The 27,816-nt window shown below is 34.3% G+C and overlaps 2 protein-coding genes, 1 long non-coding RNA gene and 1 other non-coding gene across 4 annotated transcripts; 3 read left to right on the plus strand and 1 right to left on the minus strand.

Annotated features, from left to right (window-relative positions):
- The first annotated feature begins 5,311 nt into the window (after positions 1 to 5,311).
- Positions 5,312 to 5,418, plus strand: LOC122280183. The gene has a single exon (XR_006229770.1). It is a non-coding gene; the product is annotated as a small nucleolar RNA R71 (small nucleolar RNA).
- A 5,210-nt stretch (positions 5,419 to 10,628) lies between these two features.
- Positions 10,629 to 11,345, plus strand: LOC122278452 (protein FAR-RED IMPAIRED RESPONSE 1-like). The gene has a single exon (XM_043088641.1). The coding sequence runs from the start codon at positions 10,629 to 10,631 to the stop codon at positions 11,343 to 11,345; it is 717 nt and encodes a 238-aa protein (XP_042944575.1).
- A 531-nt stretch (positions 11,346 to 11,876) lies between these two features.
- On the plus strand, positions 11,877 to 13,710 carry LOC122278453 (protein FAR-RED IMPAIRED RESPONSE 1-like). Its single transcript, XM_043088642.1, has 5 exons — positions 11,877 to 12,653; positions 12,856 to 12,921; positions 12,998 to 13,099; positions 13,517 to 13,582; positions 13,663 to 13,710. The coding sequence occupies exons 1-5, from the start codon at positions 11,877 to 11,879 to the stop codon at positions 13,708 to 13,710; spliced, it is 1,059 nt and encodes a 352-aa protein (XP_042944576.1).
- A 974-nt stretch (positions 13,711 to 14,684) lies between these two features.
- On the minus strand, positions 14,685 to 16,485 carry LOC122279696. Its single transcript, XR_006229652.1, has 3 exons — positions 16,256 to 16,485; positions 15,385 to 15,459; positions 14,685 to 15,052 (listed from the first exon to the last, which is right to left on the minus strand). It is a non-coding gene; the product is annotated as an uncharacterized LOC122279696 (long non-coding RNA).
- Positions 16,486 to 27,816: the final 11,331 nt, after the last annotated feature.

Below are 27,816 nucleotides of genomic sequence, written 5' to 3' on the forward strand. Positions count from 1 at the left end.
GGACTCAGTTGCTGAGGAAGATTGTGGTGTGTTAGATTGTGCCTGGGTCAAACCTACCGCCACTCTCCTGCCATGGCAGCGTGTCAAGCCGAGGTTGTGCCGTCCTGTGGCACCTTAGGTTTTACCAAACATATTATTTTTTCTTTAAAAGAGCTTTTAAATAGTTAAAAGTACTTTTTAAACTTTCAAACTCAATCCCAAATAGGCTCTAATTATGAACTTGAACTTATATAGTTATTGTCTTCTGCTGAGAAAGATTGATTTTTTTATTCGGTTTTTCTTTTATCTCCTAATTATACGTAAGTGAGAGCATGATAACAAAGGGTGTTGTATATAACTGAGTTTATTATTCTTAAAATAAGAGCTGATTTAATGGTCAATAGATAATATCACGTCAATACAATCTGATAAAAATGAGATGAGATTGGTGTATATATCATATCTTGTAGAATTATTTAGATTTCCGAATATATTATAAGAGAAATTTAAAGGACAAGAGTGATTTAAAAAAATGTATTCAGGACGACATTGTATTTAATGTTGAAATTAATATTACATATGAATATTAATATTCAGTGCCGCAAGCTACATATTCTCTATTCTGGAATAATGTTACTGACCGGTGCAAAACTGCAAGTGTACAGTATCGTAGTTTTATAATAAAGTGGTAAGAAGAGTATCGTCCTCAGGGATTGGTACCTTACTCTTGCCAAATACCAAAATTATACTAATCTCAATTTTATCTAGAGGAATCGCTAAGGTTTTTGTAGTTGCAAATAAAACTAGATCAACTCAAAGAGAAATAAGTAAAGAAAATAAAACTGACTTTCAAAGATCAAATTTAATAGGGAAGAAAACTTCTAGGAAATCGATTTCACCATAATTCTTCACTATGCTTTTCTCATCCAGCTAATTTAACTTAAACCTCTTTTGTCTATTAGCAAATCTCTAATTCATCCAAAAGCCTCTTTCGATAGTCAATTGGAAGTGATTCTAGTTTATCAATTCACACAAGAATATGCAAATTAAATAATCAAGAACGCAATAAGACCAATGATTTAATTACTACACAGGTTCATACAAGTCTTTCGATCTCTATACTTACCTATGCTGAAATATCCAAGATCTACCCTATGATTCCCTCTTTCGATAGCAAATCACAAGATTAATAATCATCTAATCAATGGCCAGTTAATTAGAAGCATTAAACTCAGAATAAATCAGATAAACAAAGAGAGAATTGCATTAAATTAGCATGGACAAACAAGCATAGTTCGGAAATAGGTTACATCGTTTTCCTAGAATAAAGAAAATTTAGCTCATGCTAGAAATGGAATTCAACATAAACGAATTCACCATAATTGTTCTGAGAAGATGGGAAGAAGAAAATAAACACTGAAAAATCCTCCTTGCAGCCTCAACTCGTCGTCAAAAGCTCAAGGGAACGATTCAACGCTTTTCTCCCGTCCGTGCTCGTGTATGAATCCAACGTACGTGCAAGAAATTGGAATTCCGTCTCCAAAACAAATGATTTGAATCCCTCTAGCTATGTTTTTCTCTCCCAAAGAGTGTTCTCCAGTCAAAACTCGCGGCTCTAGAGTGAAAAATGGCTTTTATATGGTCCCACGGCGGAAAACCTAAAATCTGTCAAAATACGATGTTCGTTCGAGCGGGGTGTCGAGCGCGCGTCGAGCGTTCGACTTTGCCTGATTTCGCTCGAGCGCACATCGAGCGTTTGACTCTGCCTGATTTCGCTCGAGCGGCCAATGTCTCTGCTCGAGCGATCTTCGTTTTTCAGCAACCCGCTCGAGCTCCCTGTCGAGCGGCAGTCGAGCGTTTGAATCTGCTTGAATTCGCTCGAGCGGCCAAAAGCCTCCGCTCGAGCGAACTTGTAAAATCTGCAATATGAAATTTTGCAAGTCATCAAATACCCCCAAACTTACAACTTTGTTTGTCCTCAAACAAAAAGAAAAAACAAATGATAGTTTAGGCAATATCAACTCGACCCCAAAGAGAAGTATCATCGCTCACCAAGCTTTTATGAATTTAGATTTCATCTCTAGTATCTTACTCTTTTAATATCAAAGATAGCAAGAAAATCAATCAAAAATTTTGCAATTTGTCAAGCAAGAGTTAGACGTTTACTTCAACCTAAAGCTAAGACCTTGAGTGTGTGTGTGATATAGTCAATTTAACCTCAAACCACCTGCAAACTCAGATAAAAGTAGAACAACCAAAATCAGAAGAATTCTCTTAAAACTTAACCCCATAAGTCCAATTTTCAGAAATCCTCTCCACTAATGTAGTCAACACCAAAATCAAAGATCAAAAGGTCTTTATTAAGGTTGTAATGATAGGCCACAGGGTGAGGGTTAAGAAAGAACTGGATATGGGAAATTAAATCAAACTGGGAAAATACTTAGTGAAAAGAACATTAAAAGAGAAACTCACATGATTCAAATCATAGCTCTTTCTTGGCAATATGCTCATACTTGTGGCATTATTATTGTTGTAATCACTGATGTAATACCAACACTTCCCTTAACAAAATTTGAGGTAATTCACTTTCCGCTTGATGACTTCTTTTTCTTTTCTTTTCTTTTTCTCTTTTTTTTTAATCACTTCCTTTCTTCTTCTTCTTTTTCTTTGATCAAATAGAGCAAACATAATACTATTCATCATGAAACCAATTTTCTCTTTTAAATGTAACTCTCCATCAAAGTATTTTCTCAAACTATCAACGGTAGATTCATTGTTTTTCAGGCTTAGAGCGGGCATGGTTTATGTAGTTTTAAGAATCAATAAAGGCTCATGAAGGCTCAAGGGGGTTGACTATGGAAACACACCCTGTAATGATGGCATGACATTTAGGACGGCTGGGAAAGCTTTTTGGTTATGCCAAAGAAATGCCTAGATCATTTCTCTAATATTTGGTCTCAACTAGGATTTCGCCTCAAGGACCCATCAACGGATTCTAGAGCAAAGCAAAATCGAACCTCCCTCTTTCAATTAATTCAACTTCTTCTCTTCATAAGCAAAATGGAATAAGAGAAAAACGACTATGTGCTCAATTGTGTTCAAGGTCAAAGATTTAAACCAAAGTACCTACAAAACTTCACTTGACATAAAAGAAATTTTTGAAAATTTTTCTCAAAACCATCTTCAATCACAAATTTCAGAGTCATAGAGAATTCAATCTTACTCCAATGCATGCTTGGTAAGAGACTCAAACAACCCATCAACAACCCAAGACTTAGAAAACAAGAGGATCAAATGATTATAGGAGTTTACACCCCCAAAATTAAACTAAACAATGTCCTCATTGTTATGCAAAAGTAAAAAGGATTGAAGAAATAAAGGAACTTCCCTGGTTGCATGATGAATCTTCTGAGGTTTTTAAATTTTCCAGCTCTTTATTCATGCTAAATAAACCTGCATCGAAAACCAATTTATTAAAACTTAAATAAACAAAGATAATAAAATAAATGAAAGAGTAAAATATAGATCTATGGGTTGCCTCCCATAAGCGCTTGTTTTAAAGTCTACAGCCAGACTTTTCAATCTTCATCAATCGGGATCTCTAAGAGGAATAAGTGTACAGTTCCTCTCCACTTCATTGGTAAGTGATGTATCCTGCTGCAAGGCTCGTTCTAGGTGATTGGCTGGTGCATCTTCTTTAAAGGGCTTTTCCACACCTTGCTTAATGACATCAACCCGGAAGCAAGTGCTTGGCTCTTCTGGAATTCTCATGGCTTGGTAAATTTTGAACAAAACCTCTTCCTTGTTCACTCTCAATGTTAACTCACCCTTTTGAACATCAATCAAAGCTCTTCCCGTAGCCAAGAATGGTCGGCCAAGAATTAGTGGGACTTCTTCATCTTCTTCCATGTCTAGCACCACAAAATCAGCAGGGAAGATAAATTTATCCACTTTTACCAATACGTCTTCTATGATTCCACGTGGATACTTGATGGACCGATCCGCTAGTTGCAAAGAAATTGTTGTAGGCTTCATCTCTTCAAGTCCTGATTTCCTGCAAACAGAAAGTGGCATAAGATTAATGCTAGCACCAAGATCACATAAAAATTTATCAAAAAATGAATTTCCAATAGTGCAAGGCAAAGTAAAACTCCCCGGATCTTTTAATTTTTGAGGCAATTTCTTTTGAAGAATGGCACTACATTCTTCAGAAAGCTTCACTGTTTCAAACTCTTCCAACCTTCTCTTCTTGGAAATAATGTCCTTCAGGAATTTGACATAATTTGGCATTTGTTCCAAGGCATCTGCAAAATGAATATTTATGTGAATTTTCTTAAAAATATCCAAAAACTTAGAAAATTGCTTATCTAGTTTTTGCTTTTGAAAACGCTGAGGGTAAGGAAGTGGAGGAGCAAGAATAGGAGGATTGTCAGGAAATGAAATTGTAGGAGCAAAGTCGGTCTCCTCTAGTGTACCATTGACAATCTCATCTTCTTCTACTTTATTCTTGCTTTGGCCAATGTTCACAGCTGTAGGGGTGGACTTGCTCTCCTTCAATGGTGACCTCTCTATTTCTTTTCCACTCCTAAGTGTGATGGCCTTGCATTGTTCCTTTGGATTCACTTAAGTGTTGCTAGGAAAAGCTCCTCTTTGTTGGGCATTGATGGTAGTGGCTAGTTGCCCAATTTGCACTTCAATATTCTTTATAGCAGCTCCCATATTGCTACAATGAGTCTCAATGTTGTCCAACCGTGAGTCAGTCTTTTTAAACCGTGCATTGGTCTCTTGAACAAAGGAAACCATGGCATCCTCAAGTGACATCTTCTTCTCGCTTGGTTGGCTATCAAATCCGGGAGGATGTTGAGGTTGCAACACATTCTTGGTATTTCCATATGAAAGATTCTCATGATTTCTAAGCCCTGGATGATAGTAATTTGGCATAGGATTACCACGATAATTGTAGTTCCGATTGTTGACAAATTGAACTTGTTCTTGACTCGCCTCATTGCTTGGAACTATCATACTTGTAGATGCTACATATTCTGTACTTTGTGGTATCCTTTGTGTTGTCAAGGCTGAAATCTGATGAGATAGAGTAGCTACTTGAGCGGAAAGAGCTGCTATCGGCTCCAAGTCATGAATTCCAGCAACCTTCTTAGCCAAAGTCCTCTCAGTTGGCCATTGATAGTTGTTTGAAGCCATTTCCTCCAAAAGTGCAGTAGCACCTTCAGCTGTCTTCGACATCAAAGTTCCACCAGAAGCAGCATCAACTATAGTTCGAGTTTACCCATTTAACCCATTATAGAACATCTGAACTTGCAACCAATCTGGCAATCCATGTTGTGGGCAACGTCGAACCAAGTCCTTATACCTTTCCCATGCTTCATAGAGTGACTCAAAATCATTTTGCTTGAACTGGCCAATCTCACTCCCGAGTTGGGCTGTTTTTGCAGGAGGAAAGAATTTAGCAAGAAACCTCTCAGCCATGTCTTGCCAACTAACGATGCTTCCCGGTTGTAGAGATTGTAGCCAACCTCTAGCCTTGTCCCTCAAAGAGAAAGGAAACAATCTCAGTCTAATGGTGTCTTCAGTAACACCATTGATCTTCACAGTGTCACAAATCTCCAAAAACATAGCCAAATGAATATTGGGATCATCCAGTGGCGATCCGCTGAATTGAGCCTGCTGCACCATGCTAATCAAAGTTGGTTTGAGCTCAAAGTTGTTGGCATTGATTGGCTGGCGCATTATGCTCGAGTAATTTCCATTCACAACTGGCCGCACATAGTCCTTCAAGGTGCGTGGTAGTACCTCACGATCTTCTTCAGTCATAACTAGTATCTTATTTCTTCTTAGTGATCTAAGAGTTCTTTCAATCTCCGGATCAACAGGAATAATGTCACGAGATCTAGTACGGCGCATCCAATGTCAAAAACACACATGTAGAACAAATTAAAACAAAATTCTAAATTAAAACCAAGATTACTTTGTATCGATATTGACGAAAAGAATAAGAATAAACCAATCCCCGGCAACGGCGCCAAAAACTTGACCGGTGTAAAACTGCAAGTGCACAGTATCGTAGTTTTATAATAAAGTGGTAAGAAGAGTATCGTCCTCAGGGATTGGTACCTTACTCTTGCCAAATACCAAAATTATACTAATCTCAATTTTATCTAGAGGAATCGCTAAGGTTTTTGTAGTTGCAAATAAAACTAGATCAACTCAAAGAGAAATAAGCAAAGAAAATAAAACTGACTTTCAAAGATCAAATTTAATAGGGAAGAAAACTTCTAGGAAATCGATTTCACCATAATTCTTCACTATGCTTTTCTCATCCAGCTAATTTAACTTAAACCTCTTTTGTCTATTAGCAAATCTCTAATTCATCCAAAAGCCTCTTTCGATAGTCAATTGGAAGTGATTCTAGTTTATCAATTCACACAAGAATATGCAAATTAAATAATCAAGAACGCAATAAGACCAATGATTTAATTACTACACAGGTTCATACAAGTCTTTCGATCTCTATACTTACCTATGCTGAAATATCCAAGATCTACCCTATGATTCCCTCTTTCGATAGCAAATCACAAGATTAATAATCATCTAATCAATGGCCAGTTAATTAGAAGCATTAAACTCAGAATAAATCAGATAAACAAAGAGAGAATTGCATTAAATTAGCATGGACAAACAAGCATAGTTCGGAAATAGGTTACATCGTTTTCCTAGAATAAAGAAAATTTAGCTCATGCTAGAAATGGAATTCAACATAAACGAATTCACCATAATTGTTCTGAGAAGATGGGAAGAAGAAAATAAATACTGAAAAATCCTCCTTGCAGCCTCAACTCGTCGTCAAAAGCTCAAGGGAACGATTCAACGCTTTTCTCCCGTCCGTGCTCGTGTATGAATCCAACGTACGTGCAAGAAATTGGAATTCCGTCTCCAAAACAAATGATTTGAATCCCTCTAGCTATGTTTTTCTCTCCCAAAGAGTGTTCTCCAGTCAAAACTCGCGGCTCTAGAGTGAAAAATGGCTTTTATATGGTCCCACGGCGGAAAACCTAAAATCTGTCAAAATACGATGTTCGTTCGAGCGGGGTGTCGAGCGCGCGTCGAGCGTTCGACTCTGCCTGATTTCGCTCGAGCGCACATCGAGCGTTCGACTCTGCCTGATTTCGCTCGAGCGGCCAATGTCTCTGCTCGAGCGATCTTCGTTTTTCAGCAACCCGCTCGAGCTCCCTGTCGAGCGGCAGTCGAGCGTTTGAATCTGCCTGAATTCGCTCGAGCGGCCAAAAGCCTCCGCTCGAGCGAACTTGTAAAATCTGCAATATGAAATTTTGCAAGTCATCAGTTACATACAAAAATCTCAAAACTTAGAGAATTTTAGCTGAAAATGCAAAAGCCTAATCATTGCATAAAAAAATAACTAAACAAGAATCAAAACTTGAATTAAAATAACCTCAATTACTTGCAACGATTTAACTACTCAAGATGGTATAATACCATCAACATAGAATCTATTAATCTACCTCTTTTTGAACGATTGAAACTGTTTCAATAAAAAAAAAAGTTTTAAAAATCTCAACCCGTATGTCGTCTACGATTGTACGTTATGAAGCAGCAGGGCTTATGTAACATCGTTTTATAAAAATACCCTCAATTTAAAACATTTATCATTGTATATATGAAATATTATAAAAAAGATTATCCATATATATATATTTTGATAAACATACATATATTATTACTAAAAAGTAATTATATATAATACATTAACTTTGTCATATCCATTTTATCACATTCATTGATACTAATTCCAATAGTACTCCCGACTTTAGACGCTTGGGTACTGCTCGAAGACATGCCCAATTAAACAATATCAAGAATGACTTTTCATTGGAATGTCTTAATATTTCCAGCCCCTAGTGCACGGCAATCTTGGTAGTTGAAAACATGCATGGTTCCACATGTTGGTGACCCTGGCATTGCTGAAAGAATCTGTTGGCCAGTCGGCTTCACTTGATCTACTTTGTGTAGCATACGCACTCAAAAGAGAAATTTCCCATGACAAAAAAAGCGTACAACCAAAACCATTTTGTCACAAATTTCCCATGCATGCATGCATTGGAGTGATGGATGGATCATCAAGGACTTGAAATCTCTCTCATTGTCACTACGAAACAGCTTTCAAGGCCTTATTCCAGACATCATTTCACAAATTGGTGAGCTTGCAATTCTTGCACTTGTCCCATATTAATGATCTGTCTAGGAAAATTTCAAAGTGGCCTGGGGAGCTTAGCTTCATGAGGTCCTTCCATGCCAGAGAAAGACTGCTTGACCTATAGTCGGTCGATCGAGTTAAGTACTTGAACGACGATTGAATTATGTTGCAGTATCATATTTTTTAACTAACAAATTATTATTTGGAATGAAATATTAAATTTTTTTTACTGAAAAATAATATCTATTATTACAAATTAATTTGTATTAATAGTGAGTTATTTATAAAATTATATATGTTGAATGAAAAATATTGTATTCGTAATAAGGCATCGACTTAAATATGACTTTTTACTTTCTATCACAAGTCTTAAAATACTGTAATCAGATATTTTCAGACTACTTTATTGTTATTTACAAACTATTTATTAATATTTTTACTGTTATTTATAGAACATTTGAAATACTCTTAGAATCTACATTAATGAAACTTAGGTCTTGCTTGGATATATAGTTTATTGGTCTCATTTTATGTCATCTTATTTTTACATCTAAATATTACTCAATTACAAATACTTTTTAATTTTCTCTCGTATTTTTCTATCTAATCATTACAATTTTTTGAAACTATTTTACAGAATAAAAAAATAATTAATTTTTTCAAAATTAAAAAAAAATTATATTATAACAATATTTAAAATTTATAATACTTTTATTTTACTTTTTTGTCTTATATTTTTTATAATTTAACAAAATTTTTAACTCAAACTATTTCATTATTTCTTACAAATCACCTCAATATTATCCACAAATTCCATCCGATAAGATGATCCAAACAACTTCTTTATCAGGTTTGGGGCAAAGAAATCTCATCTTAAATTTAAAATTCACATCTTATCATTACAACTTTTTAAAATTTCTACACAAAATATAATAAATAATTCAACTTTTTTAAATTTCAATACAAATTTTTTAAATTTTAAAATAATAATAATATTAAAAATAATATTTTAAACTTTTATCTTAAACTTAAAATTGTCATCACTATCCCAAACATCTATGGGTAATGCTACAGTCACCGCTGTAGCTTCCCGTTTTATCTTACCGCTTGAGCTGGCATGCCACGTGTTATGCCACGTGGTTTTTTTTTTTTTTTTTTTTTTTTTTTTTTTTTTTTTTTCTGGTCTTAGAAGAAAGTGTCCGGCCCAACGTCCCCTCCTTATTTTTTCTTTAGACGTGAACAAGCGGTAAGAAATCTCCAAACCCCCTATAAGCCTACCTCCATTTTCTCTAGCTCTTCCGTCAGACGTCCATCGGCATCCAGTCCATTCAGCAAGAAATCCATTTCCGGCGTCGACTTCCAGCTCTCCTTTGTCCAAACTCTAATCCGAGAGGTACATTTATCATTTTTTCCCTCAAGTTTTGATGTATAAATTGATTATGATGAAATCTGTGGTTTTGAAACATCCTTTTAGTTTTGATATTGTCCTTTGTTTTTTTGTTTTTTGTATGCGGCATTCCTTGACCTCAACGAATGAGCAGCGCTTCTGAAATTATAGAAAAAAAAAACAGAGCAAAATCGAGAGAAAGTTATATCATCACTCTGAAAAGGCAAAAAGGTGTGTAAATATAAATAATATTGTTAAAAAAATATGGTTTTTTCCGTTTCAAGAAAAGCAACTAGCTTTTCAGTTGTTGAATCATTCCCCTAGTCTTATTTAACTTCATGGAGTTTCAGATGCTCCAAATAAGATTGAGGACTTGAAAAAGTAAATAATTTTCTAATGTTAGTGTTTTCCAGTATATAAGAGTAGGTTCAGACTGATGCAAGTGGTTGCTGACTTTGGAAAATCTTGTAAAACAGAAGCGAAGCCCCATACCATTATAACTTCAATTATTCTATATTTTTTTAGAGCGCATTTAGTTGAAGTTTGTTTTTTTGTTTTGTATGTTTTGATAGACCAGATGATAAATTTTGATGATAGATTATCAACACTATATTTTAATTTTTCGAGACCCATATATAAAGCCCTTTAATATTTTTAGATATATCATTTCTATCTTCTTTTTTCTTTGGCGATTGAGACACAGTTAACATTCTCATTGAATCTATGTAAGGACAAAATTCTTTTGGCTTATTTGTTTGTCTTGGAGAGAAGTTTAGAATATCTTTTTAACGTTTTGGGGCTTTGGGTATGTCAATTGATCGTTGTTGATGATCACTCATAGAATTTCACTTTTAATTGCTTTTATGGTTTATATAAGAAGTTGATTTCTGATAGTAATTGATGTTTTATTTTCAAACTACATTATGTTCTATTTTCAAACTATATTTGCTTGTTTTGACAGTAGTGCTATTTTGTTTTTTTTTTTCTATATCTTTTTGTATCATGAAGGGCAATTCGAACGTTGGCTGAACAATGGATATTGACATAGAACATTCAGATAAAGAATGTGATGAGGTAGGAATTGATGAGGAGATTGATTGTGATGAAACTATTGAAGAACCTATAGTAGGAATGAGCTTTTCATCTGTAGAAGAAGTTCGGTCTTACTATATGAAATATGGTAAGCAAAAGGGTTTTGGAGTGTGTAAAAGGAATTCTAGACAAGATGACGATGGGAATGTCAGATGGATTTGCTTGGCATGTGCACGAGGAGGCACATCAAAGAGTAAGGCTGCCAATGTTATGAAACCAAGACAGACAGAGAAGATAGGGTTTATGGCTAGGATTAACGCGAGGCTAAATGATGAAAGTGGATATACCCTATCTAAAGTGATCTTGGATCACACACACGTTTGTAGTCCGGGAAAGGCAAGGCATTTTAGATGCTTTAAGAAAGTTGATGCTCGTGTGGCTAAGAGGTTTGAAATAAATGACGAGGCAGGAATAAGGTTGTCCAAAAATTTCAAGGCTGTGGTTGTTGAGGCGGGGGGGTACGAGAATGTGCCATTCGGGGAGAATGAGTGTCGAAACTACATCGACAAAGCTAGACAACTTCGCCTCGGGGTTGGAGGTTCTACAGCTCTATGTAACTATTTCGATGATATGCAAAAAAGAAATCCAAAGTTTTATTATAAGATAGACGTTGACAATGAGATGCGGTTAAAGAATGTGTTTTGGGCAGATGCCTGAAGTAGAGCTGCGTATGAATCATTTGGGGATGTGATTACATTTGACACGACATATTTGACTAATGCATATAAGATGCCTTTTGCACCTTTTGTGGGTGTGAACCACCATGGGCAGTCAATCCTATTCGGGTGTGGATTAATATCCAACGAGGACGCAAATACATTTGAGTGGTTGTTTGAGTCATGGTTGAAGTGTATGAATGATCAACCACCAAATGCAATCATCACAGACCAAGATAAGGCTATGAAAATTGCAATTTCAAGGGCGTTTCCAACATCTAGGCATCGCTTTTGCTTGTGGCATATAATGAAAAAGCTTCCTGAGAAGTTTGGATCACATTATCAATATGAGGAAATAAAGAATACTCTACATAAATGCGTTTATGACTCTTTCACTGAGAAAGAATTCGAGGCACATTGGGGCGATATGCTTGATACTTATGATTTACATGAGAATGCATAGTTGGTATCATTATATAGTGATCGGTATTTTTGGGTGCCAGCCTACGTTAGAGACACATTTTGGGCAGGAATGTCAACTACACAACGGAGTGAAGGCATGAATGCCTTTTTCGAAGACTACGTTAACTCTAAAACAACTTTGAAACAATTTGTTGACCAATACGATTCAGCCCTTAGGAGAAAGGTTGAGAATGAAGCAATTGCTGACTTTAATTCATTCAGCACAAAGATTCCTTGCATCACTCGATATCCTCTTGAGAAGCAATTTCAAAAAGCATATACAATTGCTAAATTCAAAGAAGTACAAGAGGAATTGCGAGGACTTATATATTTGACTACCACTTTTTTGGGATGTGAGGGTGCTCGATATAAGTGCGTAGTTGCCGATGAGGTTCAAGTTAGTGATAACTTCCTAAAATGTGTGAATTTCACTGTCGAAGTTGATGAAGATCCCCTTGATGTTAAATGCAGTTGTAAGTTGTTTGAGTTTAGGGGCATATTATGCAGGCACACTCTTCGTATCTTGACTCAACTAGGCAAGGATACAATACCATCAAAATATATCTTGGATCGGTGGAAGAAGGATGTAAAGCGAAAATGCATATTCGTGAAAAGTAGTTATGACACTAGTAGCATCGACGATACCCGAAGGTACGATAGGATCCAAAATGCCTTCTATGAACTGTGTTACAATGCTTCAAAGGCCGAGAGCAGGTGTGTGAAATTGATTAGCCAGATAGAACAATTGAAGGTACAGTACCCTGGTATCGTTGATTGTGATACTAGCACCACAGTTGATCCAGTTACTTCTATGGAGGGCACGACAGGTAGAGTTCTTAGTTCGTTGGTAGTTTGAAGTAAGGGAAGACCACCGACTAAAAGAAAAGTGCATCCCGTTGAGAAGAGTCTTAAGAAATCTAGTACGAGAAGGCGATTGCACCGTGACGAAGTCGAGGTTCCTTTTTATTAATATTGTGTACTAAATTTACATTTCAAAAAATATTATTTTTCTAATAATGATAAATTTTTATTTTCATTCCAATGCACAGCGAAGTAGTCGCGCTTCATATGAATGCATTGTGAGCGGCACACAGCAAGAGGCTCCTCAAACTCAGGTTGTTTTTCCCTATTCACAATTGCTACATTTTTTATATTTTAGAACATGGTAATCATAATGAACTTTTGCTATAGGATCAACAAAGTCAAATTTGGACACATGTGCCAGATTTTTTTTCAACTCCTTCGATTGCTACGGATTATTTTGGCACTGAAGGGACTGCTTCTCCCTCACAGGTAATTGGAAGACTGATGCGAATGCTCTAAAACTACCAAACTTGTCATTTCCAATGCCCCCTCCACCTCTTCTAATGGCATATCATTACAATACATCTAGCCTTGGCATAACATCATTTATGGGGCTGCTTGAGAGATAGGCTCTAACAATATATCATTAATTAGTTGTTTAATTTATGGGTCCAGAATTGCCAATGGTATATCAGTGCTAATTTATAATATGATGTGTATTTCTATGGAAATTCCATGCAAAAGACTATCTCGTTTGGTAGCTTAATTCTAAGATTTTTTGGGTAGTAGTAACTTGGATTCATGAGGCGATATATATTATATATACTAGGATTAATTATATGTAACAATTTTGGGACTGCTATTTTTTAGCCTTGTAATTAAATAACTTTTTTATGCCACTCACAGTACACACCTCATCAAGCATACACTAGGGATAATTTTGGTATTGGACAGATTGCTCCTCCCTCACAGGTAATGAGAAATAAATTATATTGGTATTATTTTTTGTTAAGTGCATTGCCACTTTTAACAATTTTTTATGCCCTCCTTAGGACACAACTGATCAGGATACACTACGGAGGCTTTTCATATTGGATTGAGTGCTCCTATAATGCAGGTAATTGGTGTATAAAATATAGCAAATTTAGTTTTTTCAAATTTTCTTTCTTTATATGATAATAGTGACTTTTTATTCATTTAGGCGCAATGGAAGGGATTACATCTCTCAAATCAGGATAATGATCCAAGGAATTAATCATAAATGATGCCACGTACAGTGATTGAAAGACCCCTTATATTTTGGAAGATAGTTGGTGTGTATATATTATATTTGCTCCTCACTTATTTTTGGTTGATGGAGAGGGTGCAATGGTATATATTTTGGAAGATAGTTGGTGTATATATATTAGATTTGCTCATTTTTTTTTGGTTAATTAATGAGGGGAGGGTCAAATGGTATATTTGTTCCATTTTTGGAGTTACAAGATGTTTTGTGATGAAGCTACAGTTTTTTGGGAGGGACCAATTGTATATTTGCTCCATTTTTGAGATTCCATGTAACTATTTTGTAATGAAATTACATTTCTATAGTTGATTAAATGAAGCAAGAGGCTACATTATGATATATTTCCTCTGTTTCCTCTGTTTATTTGGATGCCCCCCTTATTGGTGCATTGGGGTTGCATATTATATAAGTGCATGTTGATGTTTCTAACTCCCCAACTAGTACCTCTCCAGTCTCCTCCTTTGCATCTTAAGAAAAAGAAATTGTGGCAGGACAAGAATGGTGACCATTTCGAGGAGTCCACTTAACAAGTACTAAACTTTTTTCGCCTCCACAACATCAAGTTCTTAATTTTTATTTTCAAACCATCACGGTGTCATCCATATATGTTCAGAGAATTGGAAGGGGGAAATGGAAAGAAATTGGAAAGGTGTCGTCCCAAATTTCTGTTGGGCATTACGTCACCCTGCATCCATTCCAATTCATCAAAAGATTCACCAAAGCAATGTTCAACATGAGTCACATTGATTTTTGCACAGTTCCTGATAATTTGGTTTTGGAACAATAATATTATCTAACAATCAATTTCTTTTACGTGCAAAAAGTGGCAATTTATTCATGATTAAGTACTAAAGAAAACTCTGACAAGAACCAAAAAAAAAAAAAGGATGGAAAATGTTCTAGACATCGATTTACAAACCAATACACAGACTTAGGTCATACATTTCTCAGAAAAACAGCCATTATATGGAGGTCCCCAACAGAAAATTGGCTCATCAAGGGAATCAGTCCGTGCTCGAGCCCTGAGGATGTCATTAGCATTATCTATCAATGCAACAGCAACCACTGTATATTCACTGGGGCAAGAAAATACAAAGACAAAGAATGTCTGCTTTCTTGAAGATGAGGAATTTCCATGGTGATCCCACTAAGAACACCTACAACAAATTTAGAAAAAAAATAGTAACACCACACCAGTCAAGAGATCTTTGATAATGGTAATATACAGATTTGTCTTGCATCTTGTAATAGAGAGAATGGCTAAGCCGAAAGCAACAAGAAAGGCTAAGAAAACCAAGATAGATAATTATTTACACCTAGTACTAAACAATTTTGAAACAATTAAACGTTAAAATGGAATCTGTTTTCTACAAAAGTTTTATAAATGGAATCTAAGCTTTTATTTATGACAACCTGATAAAATTAAGATTAAAACCTCCCCATCTATTACTCTTAATAATGATGATACATAGTCTTATTTAAATCTTACACGATAGTGTCAATCTCTAGCCTGTTGCATCCTGGCACCCCACTTCACACCATGTAGGCACACCTTCCATTTTCACTGACATAAAAGCAGCTGAATCAATCATTATTTAAGTGTCCCATGAGTTATTAAGACCAAGAGATATGCAAGCATTTTGGAAGAAGGAAAACTGAGACATTTAGTCAAACAGTTTGTGCTCATACTAAGACATTTAATAACAACGATCAATGAGAAAGACTGAGCTCAACATCTCAATACCCATCGAAAAAGCAGGAATTTTTACGCAAAATACCTTTACAAAATCCCAAAATACAAAGCTAAATTAATAAAAATAAATTAATTACAAAATCTCAGAGCAAATGCAAAGGATGGAAGACGGCGTAGATGAGCTGTGCATCTAATAATGCCCACAACAAACACTTGTGTCCATTACAGACATCATTCATTAAATGCTATAAAAGCTAGCCTTTTCACCCAAATAATAGTAGAATCGATAAAATCAAGAATGAATAAAAGTAATATTTCTCAAAATAGTAGTTCTTATTTTCACAAGTATTCTTCCACTTATCCGAAAAGCAAACAAACAAACAATGCAAGCATGCACAGATCATATATAAGAGGATCACATGCATGATGCAAGAGAGGTACAAACAAAAGTACGTTTTTCTTTCCCATGGATTATTCAGAATTGCAGAAAAATAACTTTATAAGTTGAGGTTCACCCATGGCAGGGGAAAATGCTACGAAGTGGAGAAATTTGTTAGGAGAGAAGAAATGCTTCAGTTGGCATAAAATTAAAAAGGCAGGAGAAAAGAGATGCTATGAAGTGGAGAGATTAGCCGACTGCTTCAAAAATGGAATGGAAAAATGTTACCTGATTCGAAGCTCAGGAGAGAAGAAGAAAAGCCGACTGATTCAAAAAAATTTTATGAGCCAGAAAGGAAGATTCGGGAGGCTGACGTTCGCCCAGGGTAGTCCAAAATGCTACGAAGTGGAGAGGAGTTAGGTTTTGTTTCGGGAGAGAAGAACAAAGTGAAAGGAAGCAGTGATTCAAAATTTTTTTTAATATTAAACTAATGCCACGGGAGCATGCCACATCAAGCGGGACGAGGGAGTGGTGGTCGTAGCATTTTTCAACATCTATTGTATTCAACGCAAGATGTCAAAGTGACAACGGGCAACAACAGAAGAGGCATGACAGATTTTTATTGGAGCAACTGGGCTTGACGTACACGTACAATAAATTCGATGGGACGACGGTTGGTATCAAGCTTTTGAATTCAAGATTAAAAGTTTGGAACGTTAATTATTTTAAGCTTATAATAAAAATTTAAATGAAATCTTTTTAGAACACCGTTAAAATCTTGAGTATAACTATAAGGAAAAATTATAAATTTCAAATTTTCATTTAATTCTATAACTTTAAAAAGAGTAATATTAAGTATAATTATTTTTATATATTTTATTTACATTCAACTTAAGGCTGTGCATCCGGACCGGATTTTTATCCGGTCCGGTCTGAAAACTGCATATCCGGGCAGTTAACCGTCCAGATTATTACTATGCGGTTAACATAAATTTGTAACTGCCCAGATCCGTGTCCGGATTTGATTTGGCCATGCGGTTACCCATGACCGCACTGCACTATTTAAACAAAATTACTGATTATCCGTCCGATGTAATTATCTGATGTAATTACTTTTCAACAGATGTAATTATCTGTATTAACTTTTTAATACTTAATCAGTCAAATTAATATAATGCAAAAGAATATACAAAAATGATTGCACATCAAATTTTTATTTTAAATTTATACGCGTAGGCTTATCATATAATGTAAATAAAAAAATGCTAAATTTTGAAAACGAGCTATATAAATTATAAAAAAAAGATATTTATATACCAAGGATAAACTGAATTTTAAGTTTTTTAAATAATATATAACAATAAATTATATTAAACGGTTTTTTAATATAAATAATATGATATTAAATTATAATTTTCTTCAAAGTAAACATGATGGAGAAAAATTATTGAAAACCAAAACTATAATAATAAAAAAATCATTGAAAACCAAAAGCTATAAAAATTATTAAAAAAAATATTCAAATAAACAATACTTGGTGGGTTGTGATTACAATAGGATATAATAATAAAAAATGATATTTCAATAAATAATAAAACAAACAAAATAAAATATAAAATAATTTATTTATGAAACCGAAAAAATATAGTACCTTATTTATTGATTATGTCTTTTAATCTTTTTCTTAATAGAATGTGGAATAAGAAATGAAATGAAAGTAAAAGAAACCATATAGAACAAGATGAGAATTACGCAATGGGCTGCATTTAAATTAATCTTTAAAAGTATATCTTAAATACTTGTTCCTTCATGTTTATTAGATTTTCACAATGAAAAGACCCACTTGTATATTAACTGATGACTTTGCCTCCTGATGGGTGCGATATATTTATTTTCTACTGGGTTTGTATTAATAGAAGTAGAGTTTGTATTTTTTTTTTTTTTAAAAAAAGGAAAGAAACCAGATCAAAACAAAAATCAAATAGATAAGTGTTTGGTAAAAAACAAAAACCCAACAATACTAATTTAGACTTGTTTGGATTCAAAGATGAGATGAGATGATTTTATATGAAAATTAAAAGTTGAATAAAATATTATTATTATTTTAGAATTTGAAAAGTTAAATTGGGACGTGAAAATGTTAAATTATTCATTATATTTTGTGTGAAAATTTAAATAAATTGTAATAATAGGATGATATGAAATGAAGCAGTTTCTGAATGAGGCCTTAATTGACAATTTCTATGTTCAAACCAACCTCCACCAATTTTTCTCTCCATTCTTGGACACCGGTAGACATGTTTTGTCATTGGGTTGCATAGAATTTTGGTCAAATCTACCGCACTCCAACGACTGACTATTGACACGTGCCCCACTATGTAACTCCCCATCCACCAATCTATCGGGATGAAGCAGAACCACAGCAAAAGTCTCGACGGTAATGCTCATGAGTGGCTTGCTCCGCACGTAGCCTTCACGCGCCGCCGCACCATGATGCATCCATTAGCTACAAGCGTTGCACTAGTAGATTCCATACCTCAAGATCTTTTAATTAGGCTCAATAACTAGGTTAAATATTATTTATTATTTATTGAACAAGTTAGAATCATTTTAGAATTTAAAGATCGACCACTAGAAATTTATTTTACTTAAAATCATTGTAGATTGAAATCACCTATGCAATCTCAATCAATGTTAATTTTACATTGAGTGAACTACTAGATCATGTTTTTAAATTCAAGTTCTCTTCTGGAATGATCGCTATCGAGTCAAATTCGAACTTGAACTCGTTGGCACCATCTCCTAAATCTCTCTATAAACATCTCCCTTCCATGCGTTATTTGGAAAAAATCACAAACCTCTATAAGTACAACAGCCGAACCAAAGATATCTGGTCTAGTACTGTGTGTGTTCCACGTTCACCACGCCAATAGTTGACTGCCTCATTCCTCTCATAACATTGCTCACATTTTTTCTCTCATATTTGTTTTCTCTCAAGCTCTCGATTAATCTATTTCTCTCTAGCTAGTGCATAGCCCATAAAAGAAAATTAATCACGTCCAGAAAATATCGGATTAGCGCTACAAGATAAGTAGCTTGATTATAAATTAGGATTATCATACGTTTAGCCAGTTATATATATATTATTAATTAAGCTAGTTCTTTGAAAGCTATTGTATATGTACTATGCATGTCATGATATTTACAAGCAAATCATTCATTATGTTTTATTCCACATATTATAGTTATGTATTTATTATGCATCTCACATTGTATAGGACACGTAAGCTTTCATAAGATCAAGTGTAAGATAAACTTAAAACAGTTAATGAGATGGTCATTTAGATGCATGATATCAATACGATTTATGGGTGGATGTGCAAGTCACGGAACTAAGCGTGGTCCACCATAGTATGCTAGAATACTATTAGCAGCTCCCTTTACGGCTACGGGATATGGAGCTGGTGCACAATCTTGCACACATGATTAAGTGTGTAGACCAGTATGATAAGTAAGATAAGTCAGATAAGCTAAGATAATTTATGCATGTCATAGCATACCTATCACCAGTCATGATTTTAAGTTCTCAGCATTAAATATCTTTTGAAAAATCTTATGTTAAGTATGTTTATGTTATGATAAGTTTCTTACTAAGTCATCAACTTATTTTAATTGTTTTATATTTTTAAACAACCCAACGTCAGAATATTTATGAAGGTAGAGTAGCAGGATGAGACTTAATCTAGGAAGGTGTGACAATGTCCTAAATCATATATAAAGGTTTTAAGTTATGATTTTTATAGCACGGACTTTGAGAAATTTTAATAAATACTTCTGCGTATTCTTATTTATGTTTTAGAATTTTAATACAAAATATTTCTATTTATTATAAGGAATCTTTGTACTATCCCTTTCTTTAAATATATATATATATATATATTTTAAGTCAAGTTTAGTAGTAATATTCTAATATTTTTGAAAATTTTTAAAAGTAATCTTATTCTTAAACTTGAGGAGTGAAGTGTTAAAACCACACTATATTTAATATTGAAATTCATATGGCTCATGGTGATCTAGATATTGTCCAATTTTTCGAATCTTTTAAAAGATCTAAGTCATGAAATTATAACTCTTAACATGAAAAAAAACTTCTCTCTCTAGAATAGAGTTCTCTCCACACTTTCTATAGTGTTCTGATAAAGTTAGGTTACCACCTTAACTCCATCATCTTTCTTTCTATCTCTCTTACCAATTTTCCTCCTATGGATATGGAAGAGCTAATTCACCAGACAAAGGCTCTCTCTTGGGAAGGTTTAAATTCCAGAAAAAGGAACCAACAAATGATCAACTTGATCTAGCTCTCCTTGGTAAAATAGTGGCTCCTCGACCTCTCAATCAAATTTTTATGCATGCCTCTTTCAGAGCAACTTGGAGTTTTCTTAGTAAATTTCACATTGAAGATTTGGATGCAAACTTGTTCCTTTTTACTTTCCAAAATGCTAGAGATAAAAGCAGGATACTGAATCAAGCTCCCTGGAACTTCAAGGGTCATCTTCTCCTTCTCAAAAGCTGCCCTGCAGATTCTACATGGAAAGAGATTAGTCTTAACACCTCACCTTTTCATGTTCAAATTCATGGTCTTACTCGAAACCACATGACAGAAAAGATAGCTTTTAAAATAGGGAGTGCCCTCGGAAATTTTCTTGCAGTGGATATTGATCCGTTATTTGGTTTAGCTTGCAAGAAATTTATTCGGATTAAAGTGGAGATTGACATTTCCAAACCACTGAAACGAGGCCTTTGGGAACCAAGAGATAACAATCTTGACACGTGGGTTTCGTTTAAATACGAACGTTTATCATATTTCTGTTATGCATGTGGGAGGATTGGTCATTCCCAAATTTTCTACAATTTCCTAAAATCGATTCCTGAACAAGTGCCTTTTGGACCTTGGTTTTTGGACCTTGGTTACGTGCAGAATCTCCAATTTTTATGACTGTTCAACCTACTCCTCGTGATCAAGAGAGGTCCCAAATGCTTTCGATGACTAAATGGTTTGCAGATGAAGCTAGTCCAGATAAATCTCCATACGCTCATGAGTTAGCAGAAAATGATTTATTTGGCTCTTCGGCATTATTTTTACAAATGCCCTCTCAGATTGGAGAAAATATGGAAGCAATACAGGTACGAGAACAGATTGCAATAGGGAAAGGAAAAGGGAAAGCAGTAGTGGAAGATGATAGCCTCTCGGTTCGTGGCAATCCTTTTGTTAGAGGAACTTTGCATCCGATCAGAGTTACTAATACTCAGGAACTATTTTCCAGCCCATATACTGCAGGATACCAGCTGAGATCTCGGACCATAGATTGCAGCAATCAAGAATTCACTAAACTTACCTGTTGGCAAACGGAAAAGCAGCAGCTACGCGTTCAAGCACTGGATTTCCATCAATCATCATCAGCGTCGGGTGGTGGAGCTCGGCCAGCTTTCAGTTTTTCGGAGGGACACAAACATGCACCAACCAAGCATACTGTAGACTACAGTAACCAATTTAATCCAACCATAAATGCATTTTCACCAACCAGATATTATCCCTCAAGTCAGAAAATTGATTCAACTTCATCTACCCAAGTCCTATCAATGTTTCTAGCCACTCAAAGTTTCGGTCATGAGATTTTCTTCAATAAAGATGGGGCGGCTGCTACTATAGGTTCAGAAGCTTGGATAACTAATTGGTTGAAATCTAGTTCAGACTTAATGCAAGCATCACATCCTACGATCACTTTGTCAACCGACAATATGAAGCAAAGGAATATTTTGAACCAGAATTTTATGGGTAAACCTAGCATTTTGGGAAGCGGCCCACGGGAGGATACAAATATCTCTAAAGACATAGCTGTAGCATCTTCCAATGTAAAGCTTGGACTCCAATCCAATGTTTTAAAATTCGTTCCGTTCCGGCCAGAATGGCCGAAATTTTTCGTGCCGGAACAGTGACCGGAATGGGATAGGTATCTATTCCGTTCCGGGTCAAATTCCGGCCGTTCCGGTCAAATTCCGACCGTTCCGGTCAATTCCGGCCTGAATTCTGGTATTCCGGCCGGAATAGTAATTCCGATCCTGAAAAAAAAAAAAAAAAAAAAAAAAAAAAAAACTCTCTTGTAAATAAGTTGAAAAATAATGAATAAAATTGTACTTTTAGAATTCAAATACCTCTTTCCGTGCACTAGAAGTATTGTTACTTTTAATAATCTGTCTATTCTTTAATTTTTTTCCTTTATTTTTATGTCTTAACTCAAGTTTGTGATTTTTTTCAATATATATTCATTTTATAAATCTTTAATTCTTCTATATATATACTGTTGAACATAAGGTTTCAAGTTTTGTGTAATTATATATCTACACATGGATTTTGATGATAACAAATGAATTCAAAGAATGAAGGAGTCTCAAACTCAAGTTGTCCACACAATGGAGTCAAGCACATCAAGGAACCAAGCATGAGCAAGAAGGGAACAAGTTCACATTAAAGTCATAGAGTAATATGTAAATCTCTTAAAAATTCGAAATTAGGATTAAGGCTCAAAAATTAGTATTTTATCATAAAGCATTAAAATACATTTTTCACATGTGCATGAATATTTTAAAAATTAAATTTGAAATTTTTGAAAGATGATTGATTGTTATATTTCACATGTGCATACCTTGATTAAAGGATTGATCTTTGAAAATATTAAAGATGATTGATTGTCATCTTTCACATGTGCATGTTTTATTTGAATATTTTCAAAAGTGATTGATGCTTTTTTAGACTTATACAAAAGGTAGATGATTTTGTTTGAAAAATTTGAAAAGTAAAGTGTGCTCCTTTTGTCATATGCAAAAAGTAAAAGATTAGGTTTGAATCTTTTGAAAAGTAAAGTGTGCTCCTTTTGTCATATGCCAAAAGTAAAAGATTAGGTTTGAAGTTTTTGAAAAATTGAATGATGTTGTCTTTGACAATTGAAAAGGAAGAACCTTTTATTTGAATTTTTTGAAAAGTGAATGATGATGTCTTTGACATGTGAATCTTTTTAAATTTGAATATGAAGTCTCATATGCCTATAAATAGATCATTTGAGAGCTTCACATTTACAACACCAAGAGCATACAATATTCATTCAAAGCTTTCATTCTCTCTTCTCTAAACATTGAGCCTTAACCTTTATTTATTTTGAGAGATATAGTTTGTGCTTGTATTGTTCTTATTTCACTCATTGAGGAGTGTTTTCTGATAACCTACCCACTATCAGCTCTTGTATCAGAAAAAGGGTGTGTATAACCCTTGTGCGTGTAGAAAGTATTCTACACGGGGAGTAGTTGAATCACCACGTGTAAGGTGATTGTAAGTGTAGAGGGTGTTCTACACGGATCCTTTGTAGCGGTGTTGTTCAAAGGTGTAATAGGTTTCTATCTCCACCTGAAAGAGATTGAATAGTGAATTCGGGAATCCTCAAGGGGTAGCTTGAGGCGAGGACGTAGGCAGTGGGGCCGAACCTCGTTAATATACTGAGTTTGCTTCTCTCTTACCCTTACTCTTTATATTTATTGCTATTTAATATTTTGTTTATATTTTATATTATATATTTGATTTATAATTGTTATTTTTTTTTAATACAACTCAATTCACCCCCCCTCTTGTGTTAGTCATCTGGGCAACAATTGGTATCAGAGCTAAGAGCTCTATTATAAGATTAACTATCTTTTGAGTTAAGATCTTATGGCTAACATTTCAGCTTTATTTGGTGAAGGTCAATCTAGCAGTCGGCCTCCACTCTTTTGTGGAGATAATTACTCATTCTGGAAAGTTAGAATGAGAATATTCCTTCAGGCTCAAAGTCGATAAATCTGGAAATGTATTGTAAATGGACCTTATATTCCAACAAAAGTGGTTGATGGAGTAAAGGTCAAAAAGGAAGAAGAAGAGTTTGATCGTGAAGACGATAGACTTTATACTTTGAATTTAACTGCTATGAATTTATTATTTAATGCTCTCAATGGAAATGAGTTTAATAGAATAATGACTTATGCTACGGCAAAAGAAATTTAGGATAACTTGGAAGTTACTTATGAAGGAACTTCGCAAGTCAAAGAATCAAAAATTTATATTCTTACTCATGAATATGAAATGTTTAAGATGAATGATGATGAATCTATTTCTAGTATGCACACTCGTTTTACTAATATCATAAACAGCTTGACAGCTCTTGGCAAAGTTTATTCCAAGGTGGAGATAGTAAGAAAAATTCTCAACTCTCTACCAAAACGCTGGGAATCAAAAGTGACAGCGATTCTTGAAGCTAGAGACCTCAAGAAGCTCGAAGTGAATGAACTCATCGGGCCACTTATCACCCATGAGTACACATTGAAAAGAGGAGAAGAAGAAGGAAAGCCAAAGAAGAGCTTGGCACTTAAAGTTGTTCCTCATGAAAGTGAAAGCGATGACGATGAGGAAAATGAAGACAAAGATGAAGAAGTTGCGATGATAACAAGAAGAATTCAGAGGTTCTTAAAGAAAAATAAAACTCCTCCGAGGAAATCCTTCAAAAAGTTTTCCAAGAAAAATTCAGGTAAAAATGACACTTTAATTTGTTATAAATGCAATAAGCCTGGTCATATCAAGCCAGATTTTCCTCTGCTAAAGAAAGATCGAAACAAGGGCAAGAAAGCAATGAAAGCTACATGGGATGATGATTCAAGTAGCTCAGATAGTGAAGCAAGCAATGGAGAATCAGCAAATCTTTGTCTTATGGCTAAAGATGACCTTGAGGTAACAAATCTTGATAATATTGAAGATCCTTCATATGAAGAATTACAAAATGTTTTAGAAGAGGTTTATGAGGAATTTGAAAAATTGGGTATCAAATATACTGCTTTGAAAAAGAAAAATTCTTCTTTAACAAACGAAATTGATATTTTAAGAAAAGAAAGTATCATTTTGAAAGATGAAAATCTTGAGTTGAATAAGAAGAAAACCGATTTAGAAAATATTGTTGAAAACTTTACGAATGGAAAAAGAAATTTTGAAAAACTTCTTGGTAGTCAAAGATGTGTTTTTGACAAGGCAGGTTTGGGATATATGCCAAAACAAAAATACAAACCTTATAAAAATTTCTTTGATAATCCTTCTACATCAAAGACCAATATTCAAAATTCTTTTCATAAAAATAATTTTGTCAAAAAAAAGATATTATTATAATCATTCAAGTTCTTCATATATGTCACATGCTATTTGTAATTTCTGTAATAGAAATGGTCATAATTATCATACTTGTCCTATTAGAAGAAATCATACAATGACTATTAGGGCCATATGGGTACCTAAAAATCTTGTTTTTTCTAATACTAATAAATAAAGGACCCAAAGAACTTGGGTACCAAGAAAAATCATTTTAATTGTTTTTATAGGTATGCATGAAGTCATCCACAAGCAAAAACAAGTGGTTTTTAGATAGTGGATGTTCAAGACACATGACGGGAGACAAGACTAAGTTCTTTGATCTTAGATTTAAAGAAGAAGGACACGTGACATTTGGAGACAACTCGAAAGGGAAGATCATGGGAATAGGTAAAATTGGTAATGAATCTTCTCTCATAATTGAAGATGTTCTACTTGTTGAAAGTCTAAAACATAATCTTTTGAGCATAAGTCAATTATGTGATAAAGGATTTACAGTTACTTTCAAAATGGATAAGTGCATTATTTTGAATGATCATGATTGTAATATTTGTTTTATTGCTTTTAGAAACAATAATGTTTATACAATCGATTTTGAAGAAATTACCTCACAAGATGCTATTTGCTTTTCAGCTCAAAATGAAACTAGTTGGCTATGGCATAGAAGATTAGGTCATGCCAACATGGAACTTATTTCCAAACTTTCAAAAAATGATCTTGTGAGAGGTTTACCAAAAACAATTTTTCTTAAAGATAAAATTTGTGATGCATGCCAATTTGGTAAACAAACAAAAATTTCTTTTAAAACCAAGAAACATATTTCCACTACTAGACCATTGCAACTGATACACATGGATATTTTTGGACCAAATAGAGTTGCAAGTCTAGGAGGAAAATATTATGCATTTGTTATTGTTGATGATTTTTCTAGATATACTTGGGTCATCTTTCTTATTCATAAAGATGAAGCACATAATGCCTTTACCAAGTTATGCAAGAGAATTCAAAATGAAAAGGGCTATACTATTTCAAGTATCCGAAGTGATAGGGGAAAAGAGTTTGTTAATAAAAATATTGAAACATTTTGTGATGAAAATAGTTTTGTACATAATTTTTCTGCTCCTCGAACTCCTCAACAAAATGGGGTAATAGAGAGGAAAAATAGATCTCTTCAAGAGATGGCAAGAACAATGCTCAATAAGAACAACTTGCCTAGTTATTTTTGGGCCGAAGCGGTAAGTACTGCATGTTATGTTATAAATAGAGTTATGCTAAGCTCTAAGTTAGATAAAACCCTCTATGAGCTTTGGAATAAGAAAAAGCCCAACATTGGTTACTTTCATGTATTTGGATGCAAATGTTTTATTTTGAATGACAGGGATAATTTAGGCAAGTTTGATGCAAAATCTGATGAAGGTATCTTTCTTGGGTATTCTATTAATAGTAAAGCTTATAAAGTATTCAATAAAAAGACTTTGACTGTACAAGAATCTATGCATGTAGTATTTGATGAATCTAATTCTTCACTCTCCAAGAAATCTATTGATGAAGAAACATGAGGTATAAATAACAGGGAAAGTCTCAATCTCAACAAAGAGAACACAATAGAGGAAGTTCAACATGGAGCCATCAGGAAAGATCATCAAAATTTAATACAAGATACAACCAAACAGTAGAAATTTGTGAAAGATCATCCAGTGGAACAAATTTTGGGAGAATCTTCACGAGGTGTAAGTACTCGATTATCTCTTAGAAATATTTGCAATCATACTGCTTTTCTATCTCAGATTGAACCCAAAAATATTGATGAAGCACTTCTTGATGAATCTTGGATTCTAGCTATGCAAGAAGAGTTGAATCAATTTGAAAGAAATGATGTTTGGACACTTATTCCTAGACCCAAAAATCATACTATTATTGGAACAAAATGGGTTTTTAGAAACAAAAAAGATGAGTCCGGAATCATTACTAGAAATAAGGCTCGACTTGTAGCCTAAAGTTTTAATCAAGAAGAAGGAATCGATTATGATGAGACATATGCACCAGTCGCAAGATTAGAAGCTATTCGAATGCTACTTGCATATGCTTGTTATAAAGATTTCAAACTTTTTCAAATGGAAGTTAAAAGTGCTTTCTTAAATGGTTTTATAAATGAAGAGGTATATGTTGAGCAACCTCCAGGTTTTGAAAATCATATTTCCCCAAATCATGTTTTCAAACTTACAAAAGCACTATATAGACTTAAACAAGTTCCTAGAGCTTGGTACGAGAGACTCAGTGGTTTCTTGATTGGAAAAGGTTTTTCAAGAGGAAAAATCGACACAACTCTTTTCATTAAATATGAAAATGATGATATTCTTTTGATTCAGATTTATGTTGATGATATAATTTTCGGTGCTACTAATAAAAATATGTGTCAAGTTTTTGCTAAGACTATGCAGGAAGAATTTGAGATGAGCATGATGGGAGAACTTACATTCTTTCTCGGATTGCAAATTAAGCAAGCAAAAAGTGGGACATTCATCAATCAATCAAAATATATTAAGGAATTACTGAAAAAGTTTGGGATGGAAAATGCTAAGGAAATTGGAATACCAATGAGCCCATCAACTAAACTTGATAAAGATGAATC

Source organism: Carya illinoinensis, chromosome 10 (genome assembly GCF_018687715.1).
Source record: "Carya illinoinensis cultivar Pawnee chromosome 10, C.illinoinensisPawnee_v1, whole genome shotgun sequence".
Lineage (NCBI taxonomy): Eukaryota > Viridiplantae > Streptophyta > Magnoliopsida > Fagales > Juglandaceae > Carya > Carya illinoinensis.

Bases quoted from the DNA above. Each gene is read 5' to 3' on its own strand.
- LOC122278452 (XM_043088641.1), top strand. From the start codon at position 10,629: ATGGATATTGACATAGAACATTCAGATAAAGAATGTGATGAGGTAGGA.
- LOC122278453 (XM_043088642.1), top strand. From the start codon at position 11,877: ATGTCAACTACACAACGGAGTGAAGGCATGAATGCCTTTTTCGAAGAC. The intron at 12,654-12,855 runs GTAGTTTGAAGT...TCCAATGCACAG, and splicing joins GTAGAGTTCTTAGTTCGTTG to CGAAGTAGTCGCGCTTCATA. The intron at 13,583-13,662 runs GTAATGAGAAAT...TGCCCTCCTTAG, and splicing joins AGATTGCTCCTCCCTCACAG to GACACAACTGATCAGGATAC.